At 37.3% G+C, this 25063-nt stretch overlaps 4 protein-coding genes and 1 long non-coding RNA gene across 5 annotated transcripts; 3 read left to right on the forward strand and 2 right to left on the reverse strand.

The window, feature by feature from the left end:
• Positions 1 to 32: 32 nt before the first annotated feature.
• LOC104722628 (protein trichome birefringence-like 24) lies at positions 33 to 2389 on the reverse strand. Its single transcript, XM_010440833.3, has 3 exons — positions 1857 to 2389; positions 1103 to 1395; positions 33 to 1003 (listed from the first exon to the last, which is right to left on the reverse strand). Exons 1-3 carry the CDS (start codon positions 2071 to 2073, stop codon positions 221 to 223), a joined length of 1293 nt encoding a protein of 430 aa, XP_010439135.2. The 5' UTR covers positions 2074 to 2389; the 3' UTR covers positions 33 to 220.
• Positions 2390 to 5390: 3001 nt separating this feature from the next.
• On the forward strand, positions 5391 to 6719 carry LOC104722629 (uncharacterized). Its single transcript, XM_010440834.2, has 3 exons — positions 5391 to 5627; positions 5872 to 6279; positions 6390 to 6719. The coding sequence occupies exons 2-3, from the start codon at positions 5892 to 5894 to the stop codon at positions 6488 to 6490; spliced, it is 489 nt and encodes a 162-aa protein (XP_010439136.1). The 5' UTR covers positions 5391 to 5627; positions 5872 to 5891; the 3' UTR covers positions 6491 to 6719.
• Positions 6720 to 7608: 889 nt separating this feature from the next.
• Positions 7609 to 9529, reverse strand: LOC147933770 (uncharacterized). The gene is made up of 4 exons (XR_015571344.1): positions 9320 to 9529; positions 8969 to 9223; positions 8627 to 8878; positions 7609 to 8054 (listed from the first exon to the last, which is right to left on the reverse strand). It is a non-coding gene; the product is annotated as an uncharacterized LOC147933770 (long non-coding RNA).
• Positions 9530 to 9608: 79 nt separating this feature from the next.
• On the forward strand, positions 9609 to 10825 carry LOC104722631 (uncharacterized). Its single transcript, XM_087472468.1, has 3 exons — positions 9609 to 9765; positions 9998 to 10408; positions 10528 to 10825. Exons 2-3 carry the CDS (start codon positions 10180 to 10182, stop codon positions 10617 to 10619), a joined length of 321 nt encoding a protein of 106 aa, XP_087328594.1. The 5' UTR covers positions 9609 to 9765; positions 9998 to 10179; the 3' UTR covers positions 10620 to 10825.
• A 2947-nt stretch (positions 10826 to 13772) lies between these two features.
• On the forward strand, positions 13773 to 14395 carry LOC147933771 (uncharacterized). The gene has a single exon (XM_087472323.1). The coding sequence runs from the start codon at positions 13773 to 13775 to the stop codon at positions 14322 to 14324; it is 552 nt and encodes a 183-aa protein (XP_087328449.1). The 3' UTR covers positions 14325 to 14395.
• Positions 14396 to 25063: the final 10668 nt, after the last annotated feature.

The following is a 25063-nucleotide window of genomic DNA, read 5'->3' on the forward strand; positions in this document are numbered from 1 at the left end:
CTAGTACTTGTAAACAGAAAAAAAAAAATTGATTTCACAAAACCGGGGAAAATAATTATTTCCACCGGCTAGCTTTTAATAACCAAAATCAATTTTTTCTTACACAATTTTACATTTTGTTCCAATTCACACAAATTTGCACAGTATTACTCTATGTAACCCGAGAAAACCGGTTTTCAATTTCTTCCGGGTTGATCCATTAGCAATGTGTTGGTCCGGTTCAGCCATTTACTATGGTCTCCAATATAACATCATTCAAGTAATCAAACGGACCAGGCAAGCACCAATGTAGACAGTCGTTCTGTACCTTTGCATTTTTGTCCTTATCAAACGGTCTGAACTGTCGATACGCACCCGGATGACCGTCCGGTCGAGTCAGCAACATCCCGGTGAAATCCAAAAGCTTTAGATTTCCATTACCCAGACCCGTCTTCTCACTAACCGCCCTCTTGAACTGACCAATCTCAATATCTTTTAGTATCTTATGTACATTTTTAATCTCAACTTCATCATCACTCGCCGGCTCTGTTTGCTTACACGTCCCGCCACTATGCCATTCCCCGTTCTGGAAATGATCTGGAGTCGAAGTCCGGAAAAACACCGTGCCTTTACAGTTACCTTCCTCAGCTAAGAAGTCCATGACATTCCTCAGCGTTGCGTTATAAGCATAGTCGAATCCTAACTCTTTCAAGTGAGGTTTCTCCTGACAGTTATGGCAACCGACTGGTTTTGCATTTTCGTGGTAAATCGCGGATTTAAGAAACCATTTACCGGTTGAGATAATCGCGTAGTCGAGGCTAGGCATGAGACTGGTCCATGTCTCATCGAGTTTATCAAGATGTAACTGAACTAAAGCCGTTGAGACACCGTTTGAGTCTTCGAAAATAGCGGCTTGGACTAGAAATGGCGACCAAATGTTGGATATAGTAAGGTTATGTAGAGGGAAATGCCAACGTTTGGATTTGTACTCCTTGTCATGGTACACTTCAACCGGTACTTCAACCTTTGAGAGACCCAAAAAAAAAAAAAAACAGATTTAATGAACTTGGCAAGTGAAAACTATGAAGTCACAAAGAGAATTTAATAGTAAGCAGCATCATACCGTGGAGAGCATACAAAGTAGAGATTCGACGTGGTTACGTGATATGGAGTCACCAATCAATGCCCAAGATTTATGTCTCATAAGTTGAAGAAATCTTAAAGGGTCGAAACGTGGTAACAAACAGTCATGAGGCTTCCATTTCCAGTAGAGAAAATCTGTGTCAGGCCGGCCATTGGTGATACAGTTTTGGTGACCGTCGATGAGCGAACCGCATGAGTTGTTTGTGTAGATTGGTCCTAATGAGTCTGGGATCCATTTTCCGGCAAAAAGATTGCACTTCTCTACTTCAATATCTGATTCAATAAATAATAACAAAGAAAGCAAAACTTCTTTTATCAGCCACAATGTGATATCAACTTTGAATCAAAAACGTTGTAACACTAATCAAGATCAATTCCATCAGAAACCAGTCATTGAACATTGCAGCTAACTGAGCTCACTCTATCAAAGAACTTTTAGAATCATAACTGTCAGAAACATAGCCAAGAAAGATGAAAATGTGTAATTAAGAGGCAAATGTTACAAATCATCACAACTAGTTTTAAAATGTTAACAAGATCCATGAATCATCACTTACTTTTACTTAAAATTTCTGTAAACCACAATTCATAAAACCCTTAAACAAAAGTCTAGATCTTGCAGATCCAAAACCCCTAGATCTCATAATTATGCTTATTAAACAAGGTTTAGACAGTCAAACACAATGGACAATTCACATAAAAGTCAACTAGTTTTAACTAGTAACTGATCTTACCCTGAGGAATTAGATCTTCGTTTTCCGGCACGAGAACCACTGGCGGAAGTAACCGAGCTTCGAATTTTCCGGTGACCGACGCAAAGATTGGAGAAAACTCACTGGAGTGTAGAATGAAGAGACGGAAAGCGAAAAAAGTTATGAGAATAGCGGAGATGAGCTTGATGAGAAGCACATTCTTATGATTCATGGAGACTGATCTCCACTTGAGCTTCATCTAAACAAGAAGAAGAAGATATGGTCTTTGGTAAATGTGTAATGTGTGTTATGTTTATTCGACCGACCAAAGCTCAAGACTTTTCTTTATTTTATGATATAAAATCATTCGAACATTTCTAAAAAAAGAGCCATATAGTCGAATAATGTATAGGTACGTATTAATCTATTTTTCTGATTATATCACAATTCACCAGACTGCAGGAGTTATATGACAGAATATGTTCGATCTAGTCTCATCAAAAAGCTGTTTTCGTTATAAAAGAAAAATATTGCTATACATTAGAACAAAAAATGTTACATACGAAATTGAGTACATTCATCTGAAAACTATGCTCATAGTATTTGCTAAATACAAAAAGAATTAGTGTCTAGATAGTTAGTTGTTAATTAAACAAATTAATAAGATTGTAAGTGTTTTAACGATTTAATTAATGGCATAATTTTGATTATGAATAAGTTGTTGTTATACATCTTTTTCCAAATTATTTTTTTGTTTGTTGGACATTTTATGATCAATATCTCATACTATAAATACATTTGATATGTACTCCCAAAGAGACAATAATTTATGTAATTAACACCGAAAGAGTAGAAAACAAGGAAAGGCCAAAAAGCTTTAGTTGTAATAATTAGTGACCAAGTGACCAAGGGGTTGGGCCTCTTCGTTAATGATCCTGCTATATTAATTCAAAAGTACAAATATAAAACTAACCTTAAAATATGTAAAAATCTATATTAACATTTTTGAAGTACATTTTGTGTTATACTTTTTAGGTTTTGCTTATTTAAATTTTTATTTACAATATTAACCCCTAAAAAAATTTCATAAATAACATTACAGAGAAATTTAAATACTAAACTTTCTTAAATCAACCAACATTTGTTACATTTATTGCCATACAATCTTAACAATATCTATACATTCCGATTTTTCCAAAAATAGCTATACCCATTAAAGTTTTAATCCCATAAAATCATCAAAACTATATTTAGAGATTTTGTTTGTATAGACTTTCTATAGAAATTTTTGCTTTACATATTTTGATTGTAAAATGTAAATTTAGGCATCTACATTACTTGATTTGAGGTATTTAGGGGTTGATTCCTCAAATTTCTCACATTATAATAAATAAAACTAAATAATTATCCCGTGGTGTTTCTATAAATTGAAGTACATTTGGTGTCCTTTAAGTTATACTTATTTACAAAGTTAATCCTTAAAAAATTGCACATACAAACAAAATCAATTAGATTCCTAAAATGTCTCTACAAATTTGGTATATAATTTCCTAAAACAATTTATATATTAAGAAATTTATTACACTTAATAACATATGCCAAAAATATCTATACAATATTTTCTTCTTTTAAAAACTCTAATATTCAGTAATAACTATATTGTTTCATATGAACAATTAAAACTTTAATGGTTATTAACATGCTGATAAAAAATGCAAAAATAATAATTTCACAGGTTAAATCTAATGAATTGGAGTATTTCTAATATAAATTAATATGCCGTATACTGCATAATAAATTTTATGGATATAATTCTTTTACAGGTTGAATCTAAATAACTTTAAACTTACGGATTAAATTTAAAAACACTAAAAATTTAAAAATATAATAATGTAAGAATAATTCTTTAATGGGTTAAATCTAAAAAGCAGTAAAAATTTCTATTTTTATAACCATAAGAAATTTGATACGGTATAAATGTAATATTAGTATAAATAAAACTAAATAATTGTCACGTGTCTGCGGTATACAACTGATCAAATTTTATAATTAACAATTACACAATCTTAAACACTAAACAAAAAAACAAAATTAACAAACAAATACAATTTTTAAATTTTTTTTTTTTTTGTAAAAATATTGTCTCGCGGTATACCGAGGGTTAAAATCTAGTTACATTCAATTTCCATTAGAAAAACTTAATTAAGATTAATTAATTAATTAAATAAATATTTCTAATTAAAAAACGAAAATTAGGGACACTTCAAATAAAAATAAATTGTAGAAAAGTAAAAAAAAAAATCTATTAGAATCAAAACTAATTTGTACTTGAAAAAAATTAACAGATAAGATTAATTTTTACATGGTAGTTATATCTTTTTACTTACTTCACAACTATAGCAAAGATTTTATTTATTACATGTAAATGTTTTATTGACAAGTTTTCGATAAAAATTTTAAAATACAAAAATTATAATATAAGCAACAAATTTTTAATCACAAACCATTATAAATAATAACATAATAACAAAATAAATTATTACAAATTTTTGTTAAAAAATTCAGCCCGCGGAATTTTGTTTTTTTACATGGTAGTTATATCTTTTTACTTACTTCACAACTATAGCAAAGATTTTATTTATTACATATAATGTTTTATTGACAGGTTTTCGATAAAAATTTTAAAATACAAAAATTATAATATAAGTAATAAATTTTTAATCACAAACCATTATAAATAATAACATAATAACAAAATAAATTTTTATAAATTTTTATTAAAAAAATTCAGCCTGCGGTTTTCCGCGGGATAGTAGCTAGTTAGTTAGGAGTTTGGTAACAGCAACAACAAACCGTCTGAAACGGTTCCACTTGGAGATTTTCAAAGAGAAGTAGGAGAGTCTGGAGAGAGCATGAAAGCCTGATTAAGAAACGCACGACTTCACTGTACGTAGATGAGGTGAGAGGGAGATTGAAATGTGGCAGCAGAACAAGTGTGGTGAAATGTGGCAGCAGAACAAGACCGTCGAAAAGGATAAAGACTTAAATAAAGGTCGCTCACTCGCTTGAAAAAACAGAGATGAAGAATGTGGCTTCGGGGGTGCTGCAAGAGTTGAAAAAAGACCTGAAGTGAACAAGAGTGTATTAAACGAGATGGTACTTAGGTGTACTTGACTGATTTTGATATTTGTCTAATAAACCGATACATCGGAAAGATAAATCGAGCTTAACAACACAAAGAAGAAAAAGATCCGAAGATCAAAAGAGAGAAACACTTCATTCAATGTAAAAGTTTGTTACAGAATCGTTAATTATAAATGTGATCCTACATCAAATTATATACTTCTGATGTTTACAAGTAAACCAGTAAACCAACACTTAACCAACATTACACCGGTCTATATCATAATATTGTCTATACTAATTTCGTATTTTCGATACTAAATATGTTCTTTGACTAAATCTCACTGCAAATTAAAATTTATGTATGTAATTATAATTTTTGGAATTTAATGTATGCAATTAAATTTTGTGGAATTTTAGGTATGTAATAAAAATTTGTGGTAGGTGGATTATGAGGATGGATCCGCTTGGCTAATGAGTGGTGAAGATTACTCTAAGTATGATTTTAGTGGATAACACTAATTAATATACACTCTAATTAACACTCGTTTCGCATTTTCCCGCTCTGTGTGTTATCTAGGACTCCTCCACTAATACGATTCCATCTCTGTCGCTTTGTCTCTCTATCATCGGCTCCGAGCTCTCCTCTCTCTGTAACTGAGCAAAAGATCGACACTTTTTCCCTTCCGAGTAAGCTTTTCTCCGGAAAGATCCCTTTTTTCCTCTGTTTATTTCGTTTCCGGGTGTGGGTTTAGGACAAAATGGTAGGAATCCGTTTTAGGAAGACCAAATCTTGTGAGCTGTCTCTACCATTTTTAGTTTGGTCAACAAAAGATCTGAGCTTTAGGGTTTTGTAGATAGATGGAGAGCAGCGTCTTTAAATTTCCAGACTTTTGTTGTTGTTGTTGTGATTTGTGTCTTTGTGTTGATCTAGGTTAAGCTTGAAGTGGAACAATGTCTAGTCGTTGGAACCAATCGGAGAAGAGGTGCGACAAATCTTCCGAAACTGTTCCAATTGCTGAGTACAATATTCTGAAAGACAAGTATGAGCGTGTGGTGATAGAGAACGAGAGTCTAATCCAAACGCTTGAGCTTCTAGAGAAAACGCATGGTTTGACTGTTGATGATATTGTGGAAAAGCAAGGACGAGCATTGGAGAGGAATGAAGAGATTGCAAAGTTGGCCAACAAGTATGGTGAAATACAGAAGAAGCTAGAGACTGTAGAAAAGGATCTCGAATTCATAATGTCTGTTGATGATGATATCACTGAGATGAAGGGTGGTGGTGAGGCTTCAGGTAGTGCAAGACCTGCAAAGAAACCTAAGGTGGAGACAAATGAAGGTGATTCAAGTGTTCTTCTTTTTATATGTCGTGTGTCACTGACTGATTGTGTGTTAGCTTTAGACATACTAAACCATGTTCTATTGTTCTTTGACCAAATCTATACGCAGATGTGATAATGCTGCTTAGTGACGATGAGGGAGGAAATCAAAGAGAGAGCAATGGAAGGCAGAGTAACTCATCACATCAGGACCCCTTCATATATGTGTGATCAAGATCTTGAATCAATTTTGGAGTTGGAGAAGGACAGTGTCAATTCGGAAGTGTTGAAACTGGAAACTTCTCTTATTGCTTTTATTTCTACATATATGATGACTATAAATATCCCCTGCATGTTCTTGTTATTGGCTCGGAGTTTGGAGATTAAAGACATTAATTTTCTTTGTATGGTAAAGTGAATTTAGCCTGACATAAGGTAATAAGTGAAGCAGCTTCCATCCTATCTTAGATCTACTCTAAGATAAGTTTCATAAACAGTTAAATAAGAATTAAGTGACAAGATTTCTAATAATATTTGATTGAATCTGTTAAGCTGTGGGGTTCCTTAATGACAGTGAGCAAGTCAAAGTTAGTTTTATTAAGCTGTGTTTCCTTAATGACTGTTAGTTGGTTATGTGCTGGTCACAAGCTCTAGAGTTTTGAACTAGTGGTAATATTTTCATCTTACAGTAGACATACTTTTTTGGGAGATTTGGTATAAAAACTTCTTTTCCTTACCTTAGCTTCTCTTTCAGTCTATGGTTATAGCATCACCCGTACTATTGCTTTCATGTGCCATTATGTTATCAAATACTATGTGATTGAGATGTTTAGATGTGTATACAGCACTTAAAGATCTTGTAAAATTTTCCTGCAGCTGTTGCTTGCCCCTGTGTTTTGTTATATTTTGGTATGCAGTTTTCTTGACCTTCCAAACATGTCAGCGTCTATAAATAGCACTGATCTGTGCAATAGACTTCGAGCATTCTTTGTTGCATGTCCGCTCTCTGGCCCTTCACCAACAGTTGCAGAGCTTGTGATTGCAAATACGAACATTTAACGTGATCTTTCCAACTGGGACATTAGGTAAGTTGTTGAGATGATTTGATTTTGTCGATTTTCTGTTATTTTTTACTGGCATCATATTTCAATTTACAGTCCTATCCAAGGTATACCTAAGCTTGGTGTAGACATCTGATATCCCATAGTAAGTGGAAAATTCTTTTCAAAAGCCATTTCCATGAACCATATAACAACAAGTTTCATTGTTGAAACGGCTGCAGTTTCAAGGCCACTTCCAGGAACTAGGCCATATGCGACTGTTTCCGCAACAGAACCACACTAAAGGAAGATGGAAAAGAAAATCAATACACCAAATCAAATGAACACCAATACAATGAGTTTTATCTGTGTTATTGAGACATAATTGACTGAAGATATGTCTTCATTAAAAAAAAAATAACTGAAGGCTACTGTTGTCCAAACTATGTAACATCAAGTAAACAAATGTTCAACCAAAATATTCTTTGCTGACCAACCCCAGTCAAGTGTTAGTTGGTTATGTGCTGGTCAGAAGCTCTAGAGTTTTGACCTAGTGGTAATATTTTCGTCTTATTACCTAGATGGCCAAACCTTTTTTTAGAGACTTGGTAGAAGCTTCTTTTCCTTACATTAACTTCTCTTTCAATCTATGGTTATAGCATGGCCTGGAAAAGGATAAGACTTAAAGCCAGGTCGCTTGAAGAAACAGAGATGAAACAATGTGGCTTCGCGTACTACAAAAGTTGCAGAGAAACCTGAAGTGAACAAGAGTGTATCAAACGATAGTACTAAGGTTACTTCACATCATATGATAGTCTATACTAATTTTGTGTTTTCGATACTAAATATGTTCTTTGACCAGATCTCTTTGCAGATTAAAATTTAGTAAAATTATTTATGTAATTACAAATTTGTGGAATTTTAGGTATGTAAGGGCATCCTCAATGGTGGGATATAAAATTGAGTCTCTTATAATTTTTAAACAATATATTATGTACTGTTTATAAAATAAGAACTTTTAGAATCTTAATTAAAATTATCCCCTCCAATGGTAGGATATAATTTTGAGTCTCTTATTTTTTAAAAGATAGTATTTTGAAAATAAATTTTTTTAAGTAGAATATAATTAGTATAAATGTTTAATTAGCTAGGAGGATTTGTGCTTAGGACAATTTTAATTAGGATTCTAAAAACTTAGGACAGATCGTATAAGAATGGGTGAATGGAGATGTTGAGAAAGGAAGCAACTTTCAGGATTTGGATGTTGTTGTAGGTCATTGCTTCTTACGGAAGAGATAGTTTAGGAGCAGTCCAAGTAAAGGCAAACCTGTAACCATGCCTATGTAACCAAGCAACCATAAGGGCCATGACGTCTGCCGACACAGTTCCTTAAAGCTTCTCTTTGTTACATCTTCCTCAGGCTTTCGTCCTCTCTGCTTTGATGATGCGGTGGTGGTATTGGTGTCTTTCTCGTATTTGACTGATCCACTAACCCGTCTTCTGCAATGTTTAGGTACGGGCCTTGGTTTATCAAAGGCTCTTGTTTCCCTGATGACTCTGAGCTTCTTTTCTCTTCAATCTGCAACAAAAATTTGATTATCTTAGGAAGAAAGCAATAGACAGAAGAGTTGTATAATCTAAACTGCAATTCTAAAAAACAAACATTTACTTTCTGTATATGCATATAACGACTGCAGCTAAGGGCGCCAAGAAACTCATTGGTGGCTCGAACCCACCTGTACACAACATATGTACCGATTTACTTTCTGTTTCGATAGACAACGTTGATAGCAAAAGAAGTATGTAAGTTATTTTCTCATGAACTCTGCTTGTTTCAATGCATTTAACTTATGGATATGTGGCTAAACTACTAATCTTTTTGATGCCTTCCCAATTAGCAAGCCGTGAATACTGAGGTTCATGCCTGCATTGAAACCAAATTCAATGAAGAAAATAAAAGAAGTCTTGATGTCTCATCAAGTGATTAGAGAGATAATTGTAGGATTCCAAATTGAGACACCTGCTAGTCTTTGTTGTTTGCCTGCACATAGTTGACACCAAAAAGGTTTACTAAACTACTCTCTTTCACAAACTTAATGCTGAATTCAAAAGCTTCCCCGAATTTAACTACAAAAGGGACAATATAACAGGAATCAAAGAAGTTACAAGAGCTGGTGGAAAAAGCTCACTTGAAAGTCTTGTTGTTATCGTTAGAGTACCGCTCAACCACATCAAACCAATGGGTCCGCTTGGCTAATAATGAGTGGTGAAGATTACTCTAAATATGATTTTAGTGGATAATACTAATTAATTACACACTCTAATTAACACTCGTTTCGCATTTCCCCGCTCTTGTGTGTTATCTAGGACTCAATTCCATCTTTGTCGCTTAGTCTCTCTATCATCGGCTCCGAGCTCTCCTCTCTCTCTGTAACTGAGAAAAAGATGGACGCTTTACTCTTCCGAGTAAGCTTTTCTCTGGAAAGATCCTTTTTTCTCTGTTTTGTAATTCCGGTGTGGGTTTAGGACAAAATGATAGGAATCCGTTTTAGGAAGACCAAATCTTGTGTGAGCTGTCTCTACCATTTTAGTTTGGTCAACAAAAGATCTGAGCTTTAGGGTTTTGTAGATAGATAGATGTAGAGCGTCTTTAAATTTCCAGCCATTTTTTGTGATTTGTGTTTTTGTGTTAATCTAGGTTAAGCTTGAAGTGATTGAAGACAACAATGTCTAGTCGTTGGAACCAATCGGAGAAGAGGAACAACAAGTCGTCCGAAACTGTTTCAATTGCTGAGTACAAGACTTTGACAGACAAGAATGAGCGTCTGGTGTTAGAGAACGAGAGTCTAACCCAAACGATTGAGCTTCTAGAGAAAACGCATGGTTTCACTGTTGATGATATTGTGGAAAAGCAAGGACGAGAATTGCAGAGGAAGGAAGAGATTGCACAACAAGTTTGGTGAAATGCAGAAGATGCTACAGACCGTCGAAAAGGATATCAAATTCATAATGTCTGTTGATGATGATGATATCACTGAGATGAAGGGTGGTGGTGAGGCTTCAGGTAGTGCAAGACCTGTAAAAAAACCTAAGCTGGACGCAAAAGAAGGTGATTCAAGTGTTTTTCTTTTTATATGTTGTGTGTCGTCACTGACTGATTGTGCTTTTGGCTTTAAAAATACTAAAACCATATATGTTCTATTGTTCTTTGACCAAATCTCTACGCAGATGTGATAATGCTTAGTGACGATGAAGAGGGAAATCAAAGCAATGGAAGGCACAGTAACTCATCAGATCAGGACCCCTTCATATCTATGTGATCAAGATGTGGAATCAATTTAAGAGCTCGGAAGTGTTGAAACTAAAAACTTGAAATCTTTTTTTTTTTTTTAAGTTGGTTCCTGTTGCTTTTATTTCTACATATATGACTATGAATAGCCTCTCCCCTGCATGTTCTTGTTATTGGCTCCGAGTTTGGAGATTAAGACATTAATTTTTTTGTGTATGGTAAGTGAATTTAGCCTGACATAAGGTAGTAACTGAAGCAGTTTCCATCCTATCCTAGATCTACTTTTATGATTAGTTTCATAAACAATTAAATAAGAAATAAGTGACAAACTTGTTTATTTATATTTGATTGTAGTAAACCTAGACAGAAATGAACAATTAACTCGGTTACAAGACAAGTCACGTTAAAAAAATTATCTCACTTCGATGAAGATCGTAAACATAACAAGAATAAAGATGACAATACGAAACACGAGCCAGGATGTATAAGCAGCCATACCGCCAGAGCAAGATTATGTTTGTATGCTTTTTCTCATGACCTTTATATTCCAAACTTAGTGACTATAATCTGGGATCAATTTCAAAAAGCTAGGATAGTAATGCATATAAACGACGTCTGATGCACTGACATCTTAATGAATCAAGCATTGATTGAACTTATTCGCTACTAGTAGTGGGATTTGATTTATATTTGTGTGATCATGTTTTGTAACAAACAATGGAGGATTTTGGAATACAAAATTGATTGGAGAATCTGAATCTGGATTCAATTCGAAGTGTTAATAACAAATCTTACAAAACCTCTTATGATTTGAATAACAATTGATTTGATATGATTTTCATAAATTATTAATTAAATAACAAAAAATTGTGAGTGATTTTATAAAAATATCATATTGAATAACATTGGATTTGGTAAGTGATTTAAAAATCACAAGTTGAATAACAGAGGATTTTTTTTTTTGTCAAAAATCTTCTAAAATCCAGATTTCAATACTCCCTCTTAATTAGATTTCTGAAAGAGAATTAATCAAATCACTAACAATACGATATTGTTTGATAGTTAAAATTTTTATAAAGATTAAGGAGGTGTATTGAAACAATGATTTGGGAGGATTTTATGGGATTTAGGAAATTTGGAATTTTGATAGATTTTAGGAGAGTTGATATGATTTATGGTAAAATTCTTTCAAATTCCACCTAAAACCATGAGATTTGAATTTCTGTATTTTTAACAAAACAAATCCTCTCAAATCCTCTAAAATCCTTAAAACTTATTAAAATCCAAATCTACAAACTATTTTGAAGTAGATTTTTAAATTATCAGTTGAATAACAGTGGATTTCAGGAGATTTTTTAAAATCCATGATTGAATAACATAAAATTTGTAATTTTTACACAAATCACTTAAAATGTTAAGTTGAATACACCCCCTAAGATCCTTATACACAAATTCTATTTCTAAAATTTAAATTCTAGTCATTATAGTTTCCAAAAATATAGCATTTTCGCCTAACAATTTTTGGGAAACCCTTTTAGATTCTAAATGTTTACTAAAATTATTTATAATTAATAAAAGATAATATCTATTATGGGTTATACCTAATAGATATTAAAGATATTAAAGATAATATCCGATTAGTAAAGTATCCAATATTCTAATTTCGGGTGTTATTTACTAAATTGAACCGACCCGTTGCTAATTATATCTCTAAACTACTCTTAATGACTCTTTAATTATAACTACTTTTCCGTGGCAGTTTAGGAAAACTGAGGGTAGTTTGATATTTATATTTCTCTTATATCCATCTATATATATAGGGATAATCAGAGGCTTCATCAATAAATATTTGGTTTCATAGTACGAAAAGGCTACCCACTGTCTATCTACGCCTTTTAATTTCCCCCATCTTAGATAGTGGGCCATTGGTCGAATATCTTCAGCTGGAAATTTATGTTTTTTTTTTTGTATTTTTTCACGCTGATGGTTGATTATAGGGAAATTGGCAAAACTAACAAAAAAAACTAAAATTAAATCCATAACTACTCTAACCATATAACTATGATATAGTGTATATAAACTACAATATATATAATGTTACCTTTCCACCACCACCTCTATCTATCCCTTTATCATCACCTCCGGCCACCACTTTTATCCTCTACCACCATTATCATCACCACCTCTTTACCACCATCTCCACTAGGGTTCTCAGTGTAACCTCTAGGGTTTAGATTTCCTCCAGCCACCACCTCCGGTCACCGTTCACCGGTCACCGCCACCTCCGACCTCCAACCACCATCACCTCCAGCCTCCAGCCACTGCCACCTCCGGCGACTTTCTCCGGCCATCATTTCCGGCGATCTTCTCCGGTCACCATCTCCGGCGACTTTTTCCGACGAACAACTCCGATGACCTTCTTTGACGAGCAACTCCGGCGACCTTCTCCGACGACAAACTCCAGCGAACTTTTTCGGCGACCAACTCCGGCGACTACTTCCGTCGGCCACCTCCGCCGGATACCTCCGCCGACCACCTTCGCCGGCTACCTTTGCCGGCCGGCCACCATCACCACCATCAACCAACACTAAATTGGTAATTTTCTCTACCCCTGATCCTAAATTCTTAATTTTTTCAAATAGTTGGTTATTTTCTTCAATAGTTTTTTTGTTTTGTTCAGTGAGCTAATTCACCTTTGATTATATTTGGTCTTCTCTCTTATTGTTCACAGAGATAGTCAAGCTTCAGAACAGGTACTAGCTACTCTCCCTCCTCCCCTCTCTCTCTCTCTTAACTTGGGATTTCAGAAATTTGTGTGCAAAAATTATCTGCTTTTTTGTTCTTTAACACACAAAAAAATGAGATTCTTATATATGAAGATATGTTTTTTTTTTCATGGTAATTAAATTTTTGTAGTGATGCACTTGGAACTATTATTTAATGCTTAAAGGGGTGACCGTTAATTTTTTACATGCATGCTAGTTTCGCTTCTTTTTTTGAACTTGAACTGTTATTATGGTGATATATGGAACTTGTATATGTGTTTTTAGGGTTTGGTAAAAATATTTCTCAGAATTGAGAGATCCACAAAATTTGGATTTCTTACACTTGTTTTTTGAAAATATGTGGTGCAAGGTGTTTGGCCATGCCGGACCAGATTTATTTTCATCCCATCTATGTCGTAATGAACCCATACAGGAGCACTATTACCATAATCGAGAAGCAATTCAAGCGGCATGTATATCGTCCCATCAACGGGCACGATATACTTATTGATCAGATTCAGATAGACGACGAGTCTCAGCCTAATTCATTCAATATTGAATCAGAGAGGTACGAAGGTGCCTCCAAAGAGGAGCTTATTCGGCTCATTAGTTACGATCTTTATGACCACGACAATAATAGGAATTGGACACACAATGCTACTAAAATGGCTAACTTCGTAAGTGATTCCCGACTCGAAATGGATAATTTCACGCTCATAGCTGAAGAAGGAGTCGGTACGTTACATGTGATGCCGGAAGAATTTTGGTGGGATGTTTACGGTGCAGATTGTGAGCCCCAACGTACTTCATACCCATGTTCCTGCTGTATGGAGGCTCTACCTGACGACGCGTCTAAGCTTTTGGGTATGAAATGTGGTCATGTGTTTCACAAACACTGTCTTGCTTCATGGATCTGGAAGAACGAGAGGTGTCCAAATTGCCGATCAGGGTTCGCAGGAGAGGAAGACTAGTTTATGTGTTTGCTGCTTGTTTTAATATCGGTACGTAATAATTAAGACTGGTGTGATACTGTGATATATTGATGTACTGATACTTGGTTTCGTTTCTGTTTTAAGACTAGTTTGATTTCCCTAAAAGTCGTAGCTATGGACTCGTTGTAGTTTTCATTTCCGTCTAGTTTCCTCTTATCAATGAATAAACTTTGTCCAAAGTTTTACTGATCTTCCCTTTACAAAACTCCATTGTTAATTAATTTATTGAAGCTGCGATTACCTGGAAAATCAATGAGCTGTCCACAGTTTGTGAAAATGACAGTTAGGTAAACGAAAAGCTCATGACAATAACATACAGATAAAACAAGTCACTGCCCGGATGATGACATTGTGAAGCATTTCTCACACAACTATTTACCTGCAGTATATTCTCTTGGATATTGTCATAAGTAGTCCTCTGATAATGTTTAAATTTGGTACATATCCAATGGTCTCATGACTCTCATGGATTTATTTGATTAATAAAACTATGTAGCAGTAATAGAAATAAGAGCTTATGGAGCAGTAATAGAACTACAAAAAAAGACTTGTCCACGAAAACAAGCCGTTCCTCAAAGCAAAATTTCTGAGCAACTTACGATTCATCTTGGTATGATACTTATGGAAGCCAATTAGAACATCACCTTATTTCAATGTGCCTTGTTCGGTATAGCAGGAGCCTAAGATGGTTGTTCTATATTATCTTTGACATGAAAGATACACAGTAAAAGATGCAAAAGGATGTCGGAATTTATATAATCATACATGGTCTCTGATGGTTGTTCTAATTAATTTGACTTCTTGAATTACATAATAAATAACAAATCTGGGAATTAGAATTTTAGTCTATGATGGTCAACCTAATTAGCAAAACAATTTTCCGGAATAAACACAAAACAGTGCAATCAAAATTACCAAGACACTCCGATGCCAATTTTAAAACAATACCGAGACTGTTTTCTTCTTCCTTAGTTGCTTTTTAAGGTAATCTATCAATCTTATCCTTTGCTTTGAGCTTCTGCTTCAGTTCTTTAATCTTATCCTCTGGTTTCCTCAGAATGATATTCTCTCTTCTGTTTCTTACTATTGACCGTGATCATCTTGTCCGTACAACTATGGTGAGGCCGTCCGTTACAACCATGCGATAAGGCCGAGTTATCTATGAGTGTATGGAAGAGTAAGGAGGCCTGGTTGTATTAAGCTCATGAGAAGGTTCGAGATTCTCCTTGTAGCCGTTAGAGAAGAAGAAAGAGAGGAGTCACGAGTCTTGCTTCTCCTAAGGAAACAAGGAAGGGTCGCTTTCACTCTTGGGAAGAGCCATTTCTCTCTCCATGTTCCTATCACTTATGCGATCGGCTGTAAAGGGTGTAGCCCTAGTTTTCCCTAGTATAAATAGTCTTTTGTTAACCTTTGTAAGATATACTTATGGAATCTTATCTTTACATTATTCTCTTTGCCGACTTCTCTCTCTTTCAATCTCTTCCGCCTAAAACCAACATGGTATCAGAGCATGTTTTTCGATCTTTGATTCTCTAAATCTACTCTTATTCTCCCTTATACTCTATTCTCTTCAATATTTCTCTCTATACTCGCTACTAGACATTCTTAGTTATTTCTCTCTCTCTCTCTCTCTCTCTCTCTCTCTCTCTCTCTCTCTCTCTCTCTCTCTCTCTCTCTCGCAAATCTTGCTCATGGACACTACCAAACCTATCGTTACTCCGGTGGTCTTAAAGGGGGCAAACTATTTGTTGTGGAAAAGAACCACAAAGACGGCGTTGAGTGGCCGAGGATTATGGATTCACGTTGAAATGGACCAACTCCCCAAGAAAGTCACCAAGAACGACGGTAAAGAAGAAAAGGAAGAAGACAAGGAGGTTGAACTCGAGAAGGAAGTCAAATGGTTCCAAGAAGATCAGACCGTGCTTGCCATTCTTCAGAATTCGCTTGATGCACCAATCCTTGAGGCATACTCGTACTGTGAGACGGCCAAGGAGTTATGGGAGACACTTGCGAACATGTACGGAAATGTGACCAACTTGACCAGGGTGTTTGAAGTCAAAAAGGCTATCAACTGTCTTCACCAAGAAGACTTGGAGTTCACAAAGCACTTCGGCAAGTTTAGGTCTCTTTGGGCCGAACTAGAAATGCTTCGACCAAGCACCATAGATCCGGCCATTCTCAACGAAAGAAAGGAACAAGACAAGGTCTTTGGCCTTCTTCTCACTCTGAATCCGGCGTTCAACGACCTTATCAAGCATATCCTCCGTGGTGACAAGCTTCCTACCCTTGAGGATGTATGTTCTCAAGTTTAAAAAGAGCAAGGGTCGCTAGGCTTGTTTAGCGGTAAGGAGGACCTGGCTATGGCAAATAAGGGAGTGTACAAGCATGAGGACCGGAAAACGATGGTATGCGACCATTGCAAGAAGAGGGGTCATCTAAAAGACAAGTTCTGGATTCTTCACCCACACCTCAAGCCGGCGAAGTTCAAGGCCAACCTCTCTCAAGAAGGATCGAGCGGTCAAGGCACCGGAGCAGCGAACCAAGGAGGCGCAGCAGCCACGGCCATGGTGGCTTCTCTTGGAGACCTGGTGTGAAAGTCGGACCTGGAGGCCCTTATCAAATCCATTGCCGCTCTAAAGGACTCCGGTACCACTTTCTTTGCTTCAAAACCTAGTACATCACTTGTTGTTGACTCGGGTGCTTCTCACCATATGATTAGTAACCCTAGTCTTATACACAACATAAAACCGGCTCTAGGTAATGTGATTATTGCTAATGGGGACCTAGTACATGTTAAAGGAATAGGAGAACTAAAACTGTTTGATAAAAGTTTTAAAGCTTTCTTTATGCCCTCATTTACTTCTAATCTCTTATCGGTAAAGAAAGCTACTACGGATTTGAATTGTTATGCTATTTTTGGACCTAACAGTGTACATTTTCAGGATATTGAGAGTGGAAAGGTTCTTGGAGAAGGAGATGGTAGAGGAGATCTATATGTCCTAGAGAAAGCTTCAAGTCCTTCTAAATCCTTTTCTTTTATTTCAAGTCTTAGTAGTAGTTCAAGTGATGTGTGGCATGCTAGATTAGGCCACCCTCACTTTCGTGCATTTGAATTAATGTTGCCTAATGTCTCTTTTGATAACTCTACTTGTGAGTCTTGTATTCTTGGTAAACATTGCAAGTCTATTTTCCCTAAATCAAGTACTATTTATGAACATTGCTTTGACTTAGTACATTCTGATGTGTGGACATCTCCTTGCCTATCTAGGGACAATAACAAGTATTTTGTGACCTTTATTGATGAAAAGTCTAAATATACTTGGCTCACCTTGTTACCATTTAAAGATAGAGTATATGATGCCTTTGTAAACTTTCAGAATTATGTTACTAATCAATTTAATACTAAAATAAAGGTACTAAGATCGGATAATAGAGGTGAATATACAAGCCACAAACTCAAAGAGCACCTAGCTAAGCACGACATTCTTCAACAGACCAGTTGTCCATACACGCCTCAACAAAATGGGGTGGCCGAGAGGAAAAATCGACACTTAGTGGAGGTGGCTCGATCAATGATGTTTCATTCGAATGTCACTAAGAGGTTTTAGGGAGATGCGGTCATGACGGCGTGCTATTTGATCAATCGGACACCAACAAAAGTCTTAAATGACATATCACCCTATGAGGTACTAAACAAAAGTTAAACCTTCTCTTGATCACTTACGCGTGTTTGGGTGTGTTTGTTTTGTTTTAGTACCTGGAGAACAAAGGAATAAACTTGAGGCCAAGAGCACTAGGAGTATGTTCATAGGCTACTAACCAAGTCAAAAAGGGTACAATTGTTACGATCCCATCACTGGCCGCACACTAATCTCTAGAGATGTGAAATTTCTTGAACAACAAGACTACTACGACAAGAAGGACTGGGAAGGCTTAAAAGACTTATATCAGCCTAACTCTGATCAGGCAGCCAACTTGCGATTCCTTCTTGACCATCTGGGCATCATGAATTCAACACCACTTGGCGAGCAGGACACCGCCAGTGTCGATCCTTTACCATCATCATCAAGTAAATCCGAAAATAGGCAGGATGCAAGTTCACCATTGGACCAAGTTCCTGAACACATAGTACCGACAACAACGGAAGCCCCTACCGGACCAGCTCATATCGAACAACAAGACAACTTGACAAGCAACGAAGATAGGGAAGAACTTCTTGACCAACCAGACCAGCCTAATACCCAGCCACTACCTCGGCGAAGTAACCGAATCCGCTCTCATCCGTCTACATGGAAAGAGAAGAGGGTTTACTATAACAACCAAGCTGTGGCCCACCATATTCAGGCCGTATGTTCACTTGACCTGATTTCCTCGGACCATGCTGCCTTCCTCGGTAAGATTGATGAGCATTTTGTACCTCAAACCTACGAGGAGGCCAAGCAACATAAGGAATGGCTTGATGCGGTGGACGACGAAACCAAGGCCATGATCCGGAACCGGACTTGGGACGAGACGGATCTCCCTAAAAAGGAAAGGGTTCTGTCAGTTCTAAGTGGGTTTTCAATATCAAGTACCTTAGTACCGGTGAAGTGGAGCGCTACAAAGCCCGCTTGGTGGCACGGGGCTTTACACAAACCTATGGGCTGGACTACACGGATACCTTTGCTCCGGTCACTAAACTCCATACCGTCCGGGTGGTCTTGTCCTTGGCCACTAACCTCTCTTGGGATCTATGTCAAATGGACATCAAGAATGCCTTTCTTCAGGGGGAGCTGACCGAGGAAGTTTACATGCATCCTCCACCAGGTTTAGAGGCCATCGTTGCTCCGGGTAAAGTTCTTCGACTCCATAAGGCGATCTACGGTCTTAAGCAATCTCCACGGGCGTGGTACCACAAGCTCAGTTCGACACTGCATACCAATGGTTTCAAACGCTCTGAGGCTGATCACACTCTCTTCACCCTTCGCACAAACGGTGGCCGTGTAGTAGCTCTCATCTATGTCGACGACATAATCATCACCGGTGATGATAAGGAGGGTATTTGTGCCACTAAGGCTCTTCTTAACTCTACCTTTGATATTAAGGATTTAGGTGAACTTAAATACTTCCTTGGGATCGAAATCTCTCGCTCTCCGGAGGGATTGTTTCTTTCTCAACGGAAGTATACACTTGACCTTTTACATGAGACATGTAAGATGAGAGCAAAACCGGTGTCGACACCACTCGAGGAAGGTTACCAGGTCAAGTGAAAGGGGGAGAAGCCAACAATCGGTGCTCCGGTTAACAAGTTACACGAGCCATATGAAGATGTGGGACGCTACCGTAGGCTGGTGGGAAAGCTTATCTATCTCACGATCACAAGGCCGGACATATGCTATGCGGTGAACCAAGTCAGCCAACATATGAAGCCCCTAACTAACTTTGACTGGCAAACACTCGAGCGGATTCTGTGTTATCTCAAGAGTAGTCCGGGGCGAGTCATTTGGATGGGCAAGAACAATAACACTGAACTTGTCGGCTACTGTGATGTGGACTACGCTGGTGACACAATGGATAGGAGGTCCACGACAGGGTATTGTACATTTGTTGGAGGAAATCTAGTAACCTGGAAGTCAAAGAAACAAAAGTCGTATCTTAATCAAGTGCCAAATCAGAGTATAGGGCCATGAAGAAGCTAACCAACGAGCTCACATGGCTCAAAGGTCTTCTCAAGGATCTTGGAGTGGAGTCTGATCAACCAATCACTATGCATTGTGATAATAAGGCAGCGGATACACATAGCAACAAAATCAGTCTTCCATGAAAGGACTAAGCACATTGAGGTGGATTGTCATAAAGTGCAAGAGAAGATTGAAGAAGGTGTAGTCTTGCCGTGCCACACTCCAAGCAAAGACCAGTTGGCGGACATCTTCACCAAGGCTACTAGTTCTCAAGTTTGCGAATACATCTCCAGCAAGCTTGGACTAGTAGATCCCACACATCCGTGATAAACTTCCCTAACCTGTGGAGATCACACTCTTTTTCCCTTAACATAGTTTTGTCCCATGTGGTTTTCTATGTTAAGGTTTTTTTTAATGAGGTGATCTTTCACGGGTTCCAAGCTTAGTTATTTCACTCGGCTAAGCTTTAGGGGGAGTATTGACCGCGATCATCTTGTCCGTACAACTATGGTGAGGTCGTCCGTACAACCATGCGATAAGGACGAGTTATCTATGAGTGTATGGAAGAGTAAGGAGGCCTGGTTGTATTAAGACCATCAGAAGGTTCGAGATTCTCCTTATAGCCGTTAGAGAAGAAGAAAGAGAGGAGTCACGGGTCTTGCTTCTCTTAAGAAAACAAAGGAAGGGTCGCTTTCACTCTTGGGAAGAGCCATTTCTCTCTCCCTGTTCCTATCACTTATGCTATCGGCTGTAAAGGGTGTAGCCCTAGTTTTCCCTAGTATAAATAGTCTTTTGTTAAACTTTGTAAGATATACTTAAAGAATCTTATCTTTACATTATTCTCTTTGCCGACTTCTCTCTCTTTCAGTCTCTTCCGCCTAAAACCAACACTTACAACTCGCCTTCATATCCTCCGGGTAACTTACTTCTCTTTGTTGCACAGATATCCTCAACAGAATCATCTTCAACCACTTTACGAACGTATAAGTGTAACATAGGTCCTGAGCGTGAACCTGGCTTTAGAAAAACCTGCTTTTTCGGCAGACTTGCGCCGAGTCCTGTAAGAGAAATGCGTAGAAACTTATTACAACTCACTCATCTGTTCAGATCCTGAAACTGACCAGAGAGATGATGCTATTAAACTAACCTTTCCCAAGTCTCCACCAATGTTTTCAAAAGCTTTATTTGCTTCTGCTGAACTACTAAAAACAACAACCGCACTATAGTAGCAACTCCCTTGTCTTTTCAATGGCTTCCCACACGGAAAAAAACACAAATTGTCGTTCAGAAAAACAAAAAGAGAATAAATATTGGGATGGATAATATGTACGTGTTCTAGGGATTCCTACCTTAATTTCGGGTGTGAAAGTTCCGGAAAAAACTTCGACGAACTCTTCAGATGGAACACTGTGAGGTATATTATGAAGCAAGAGTCTTGACTTCTTAGTTTCCAACATCTATATGTTTATATGCAGACAAAGTATAAGTATTTGCTTTTATAATTGTAGATGCAACTTGTATTAAAGTATGTAAAAATTTGCCTTACAAAAACATCACCTAATGTTATGTGGCATATGCACAAGAGTCTATCTAGATGTTCAAGATACTCAAAATCACATTCTAGCCAGATAAACAGATAATCCGAGACTTATACACAAACCAGACTACATGATTTTTGGAAGCTAGAAAACTCAACTACAATACTTCTCCTCAGAGAGGATGTTCCTCGAATAGCCTACTCAGTCACGCATGCATTAAGAGGAAATTTTTCTAAACAAATGTTCATCCTTGGTCAGAACGTGAGAGTGTACCTCTTTAGTCATTGGAAGGGAGGTTTCTACTCCTTTCTCTATTATAGCAAGTACGAGTTTCATAGCAGCTTCTGCGTCATGAACACAATTGTGGGGAACACCGTCTTTCTGCACTGCATATCCTAATACAGACTAGAAAAGAAAAAGAAAAAATAAATCAATTGCAATAATAGTATGTATTCGAGTTCACATCAAGAACAGAGAAATTAACCTTTAAGAGGCTTACCTTGCACAAATTATTCAAAGAAGGTCTTCGAGTGAAGTAAAAAAAACATAAGTCTTTGTGATTGAGATTGAGAAAAAACACAACACTTTTACCAAAAGCTTATGAAAATCATCAGTCTCTGTGACTGAGTAATATGATATCCACGAAACTGAGACCAATTCGAACATTAATACTGATAAGCCTCATAGAGTGTATATCAGAAGGAAGAATGAAGATTGAAGCTCACGTGTACGGAGAGAAGCGAACACATGCAAGTCTTTTTAGTATAAAAGGTTGTTGTTTGTTAGTTGGGAAGTTTATGTTGTTTGTGAGTTGTAACAGAGTCTTATGCGACTTCTGAGGGAACGAGAGTAATGTCTAGCTGCGTCTAGAGCTCTCGGGAAACACTTGTATCATTCTTGAGAGTTAATAAAGGAAATTTACAGTTTCTTTCTTAACCATTGGTGCGGTGAAACTAGTTTGAAGCGTCAACGCGAAAGAAGAGTTAGGGTTCGCAGAATTGGGGATTTTATCGAATTGAGAAATTTCTCAAATCGACGATGGTGATGGAGCAGATTTTAACACCGATCAAGGAGGCGGCGACGGCGGAACAAGTAGAAGCTTCGGCGGTGGAATGTTACAATCGGCTTGCTGATATGGCGTCAATGATGTGTTGTACGGAGACTCGCATGGATTCAAGAATCGATGGGTTAAGTGATAAGATCGGAGCTCATGATCGATGTCTGTTAGAGATTGAGCGTAAACTCGATCTGTTACTTCATGCGTTACCAGGGAGACCAACAACCCAAGAAATCCGAGGAACGAGTCAAGATTACAACTCGGGATCGTAAGTTCAACATAATCAGGTATCAATCCCTAACTCGGAACCTTGCCGTAGTTCGATTAGGCCTGGAATTAGAGAAAACTTACTCAAGAATGTGGAGATGGCTGTGTTTGAGGGTGTGGGAACCTTTGGCTGGATCGCAACAGTGGAGAGATTTTTCAGAACTGGTAGATACAATGATGAAGAGAAATTGGCTTTGGTGGCTGTGAGCTTGCAAGGTGAAGGTTTGAGTTGGTACAACTAGGAAATTAACAGGAAGGAGTTTGTGAGCTGGGATCAGTTCAAGAAGAGCTTGTTATTGCGTTTGGTAATCTAAAAATAAGAGGACCAAGTCAGAGTCTCTTTTGTATTAAGCAAACTGGATCCATAGCTGATTATGTTTAGCGATTGGAAGACCTTTCATCACAAGTGTCTGGCTTGGATGATAAGAAACTGGAAGGCATCTTTCTGAATGGCTTAACTCCAGAGATGCAGGAACTGGTTCATATGCAAAAGCCAAGAGATTTACCTGAAATGGTGGCAGAAGCAAGAGCAATGGAATCTAGTATTCTACGAAGAGTAGTTAAGAAGGAGCTCTTATTAGCTAATAAAGAGAACAAAGAAGTTTACAATTCGGAAAATAAGAATACTCACTCATACACATCAAACAATTGGAAGACGAAGGCAATTGTGACTGATGTGGCTCAAGGATCGGATAAACCACAAGCAAAAGTCAAACAGAGACCTCGACGACACAACTCGAGTGCTGAACTTGATGAGAAGAGAAGAAAGGGACTTTGTTTTAAATGTGATGGCCCATGGTCCAAAGATCACAAGTGTCCTAACAAAGAACTTCGAGTTTTGACAGTTTTCAATGGGTATGAAGTGGAAGTGCTAGATGATAGCAGAGATGAGCAGAACAATGAAGAGCAAATAGGAGAGTGAATGGCCTTGTCATTTAGTTCATACAGAGGAATTTCATCACACTCTACGACTAAGACAAGAGGCATTGTGGGAAACTCGGGTGTAGTTATTATGCTCGATAGTGGAGCTACCCACAATTTTATATCTCTTGCAGCAGTTCAGAAACTTAAACTGAAGAGTAGAGAACATCCAGCCTTAAATGTGATACTTGGATCAGGAGTAATGGTCCATGGAACAGGAGTTTGCGAGAAGGTGTGCTTCCAAGTACATAATCTGGAATTTACGACTGACTTTGTAGTTTTGGAGTTAGGTCAAGTCGATATCATATTGGGAATATACTGGTTAAGCACACTTGGAGATTGTCAAGTAAATTGGTTGAAGAATGAAATGTCCTTCTTATACAAAGATAAGATAGTGACTATCAAAGGAGAATCCAACTTGGATATATCAAGAATGTCTCTGAAATCTCTATCAAGTGGATACAATGTCAACTCAAAAGGGGCGGAAGTAGCATTATACAACCGTCAACTGGTCAATCAAGTGATTCAACCTGCAGAGCAATGCATTCAAGAGATATTGGATCGGTTTGATAAAGTGTTTGCAATTCCCACAGATCTACCTCCTATTCGAGGGCGAGAGCATTCTACTAACTTGCTTCCGGGAAATAATGCAATAAGTGTCAGGCCCTATAGATATCCTCATGCTCAGAAAGAAGTTATGGAGAAAATGGTGAAAGAGATGTTAGAAGCAGGCATCATCAGGCCTAGTCAGAGCCCATTCTCAAGCCCTGTTCTCTTGGTAAGGAAGAAGGATGATCGCTGGAGATTTTGTGTAGATTACAGAGCTCTTAATCGAGCAACTATACCTGATAAGTTTCCAATACCGATGATAGACCAACTCTTGGATGAGTTAAATGGATCGTTGTTATTCTCAAAGTTGGGTCTACGTGCGGGATACCATCAAATAAGAATGAAGGATGAAGACACTGCTAAGACAGCATTCAGAACTCATGATGGACACTATGAATTTCTAGTGATGCCATTCGGATTAACGAATGCACCTGCTACATTTCAGGCTTTGATGAACGAATTGTTTCGACCCTATCTAAGGAAGTTCATCTTGGTGTTTTTCGATGACATTCTGGTCTATAGTGCGACATTGGAAGAACATATGGAACATTTGACGATTGTTATGAAGATACTTGAGAAGCACATATTGTTTGCGAATAAGAAAAAGTGCATGTTTGGGCAGAAACAAGTTGATTACCTGGGACACATCATTTCTGGTGAAGGAGT

Source organism: Camelina sativa, chromosome 11 (genome assembly GCF_030686135.1).
Source record: "Camelina sativa cultivar CO46 ecotype springtype chromosome 11, ASM3068613v1".
In the NCBI taxonomy this organism is placed as follows: Eukaryota; Viridiplantae; Streptophyta; class Magnoliopsida; order Brassicales; family Brassicaceae; genus Camelina; species Camelina sativa.

Coding starts and splice junctions, on each gene's coding strand:
- LOC104722628 (XM_010440833.3), bottom strand. CDS start 2,073: ATGAAGCTCAAGTGGAGATCAGTCTCCATGAATCATAAGAATGTGCTT. Junction 1,396..1,856: donor CGAAGATCTAATTCCTCAGG/GTAAGATCAGTT, acceptor TTATTGAATCAG/ATATTGAAGTAGAGAAGTGC. Junction 1,004..1,102: donor TACTTTGTATGCTCTCCACG/GTATGATGCTGC, acceptor GGTCTCTCAAAG/GTTGAAGTACCGGTTGAAGT.
- LOC104722629 (XM_010440834.2), top strand. CDS start 5,892: ATGTCTAGTCGTTGGAACCAATCGGAGAAGAGGTGCGACAAATCTTCC. Junction 6,280..6,389: donor TAAGGTGGAGACAAATGAAG/GTGATTCAAGTG, acceptor ATCTATACGCAG/ATGTGATAATGCTGCTTAGT.
- LOC147933771 (XM_087472323.1), top strand. CDS start 13,773: ATGAACCCATACAGGAGCACTATTACCATAATCGAGAAGCAATTCAAG.
- LOC104722631 (XM_087472468.1), top strand. CDS start 10,180: ATGGTTTCACTGTTGATGATATTGTGGAAAAGCAAGGACGAGAATTGC. Junction 10,409..10,527: donor TAAGCTGGACGCAAAAGAAG/GTGATTCAAGTG, acceptor ATCTCTACGCAG/ATGTGATAATGCTTAGTGAC.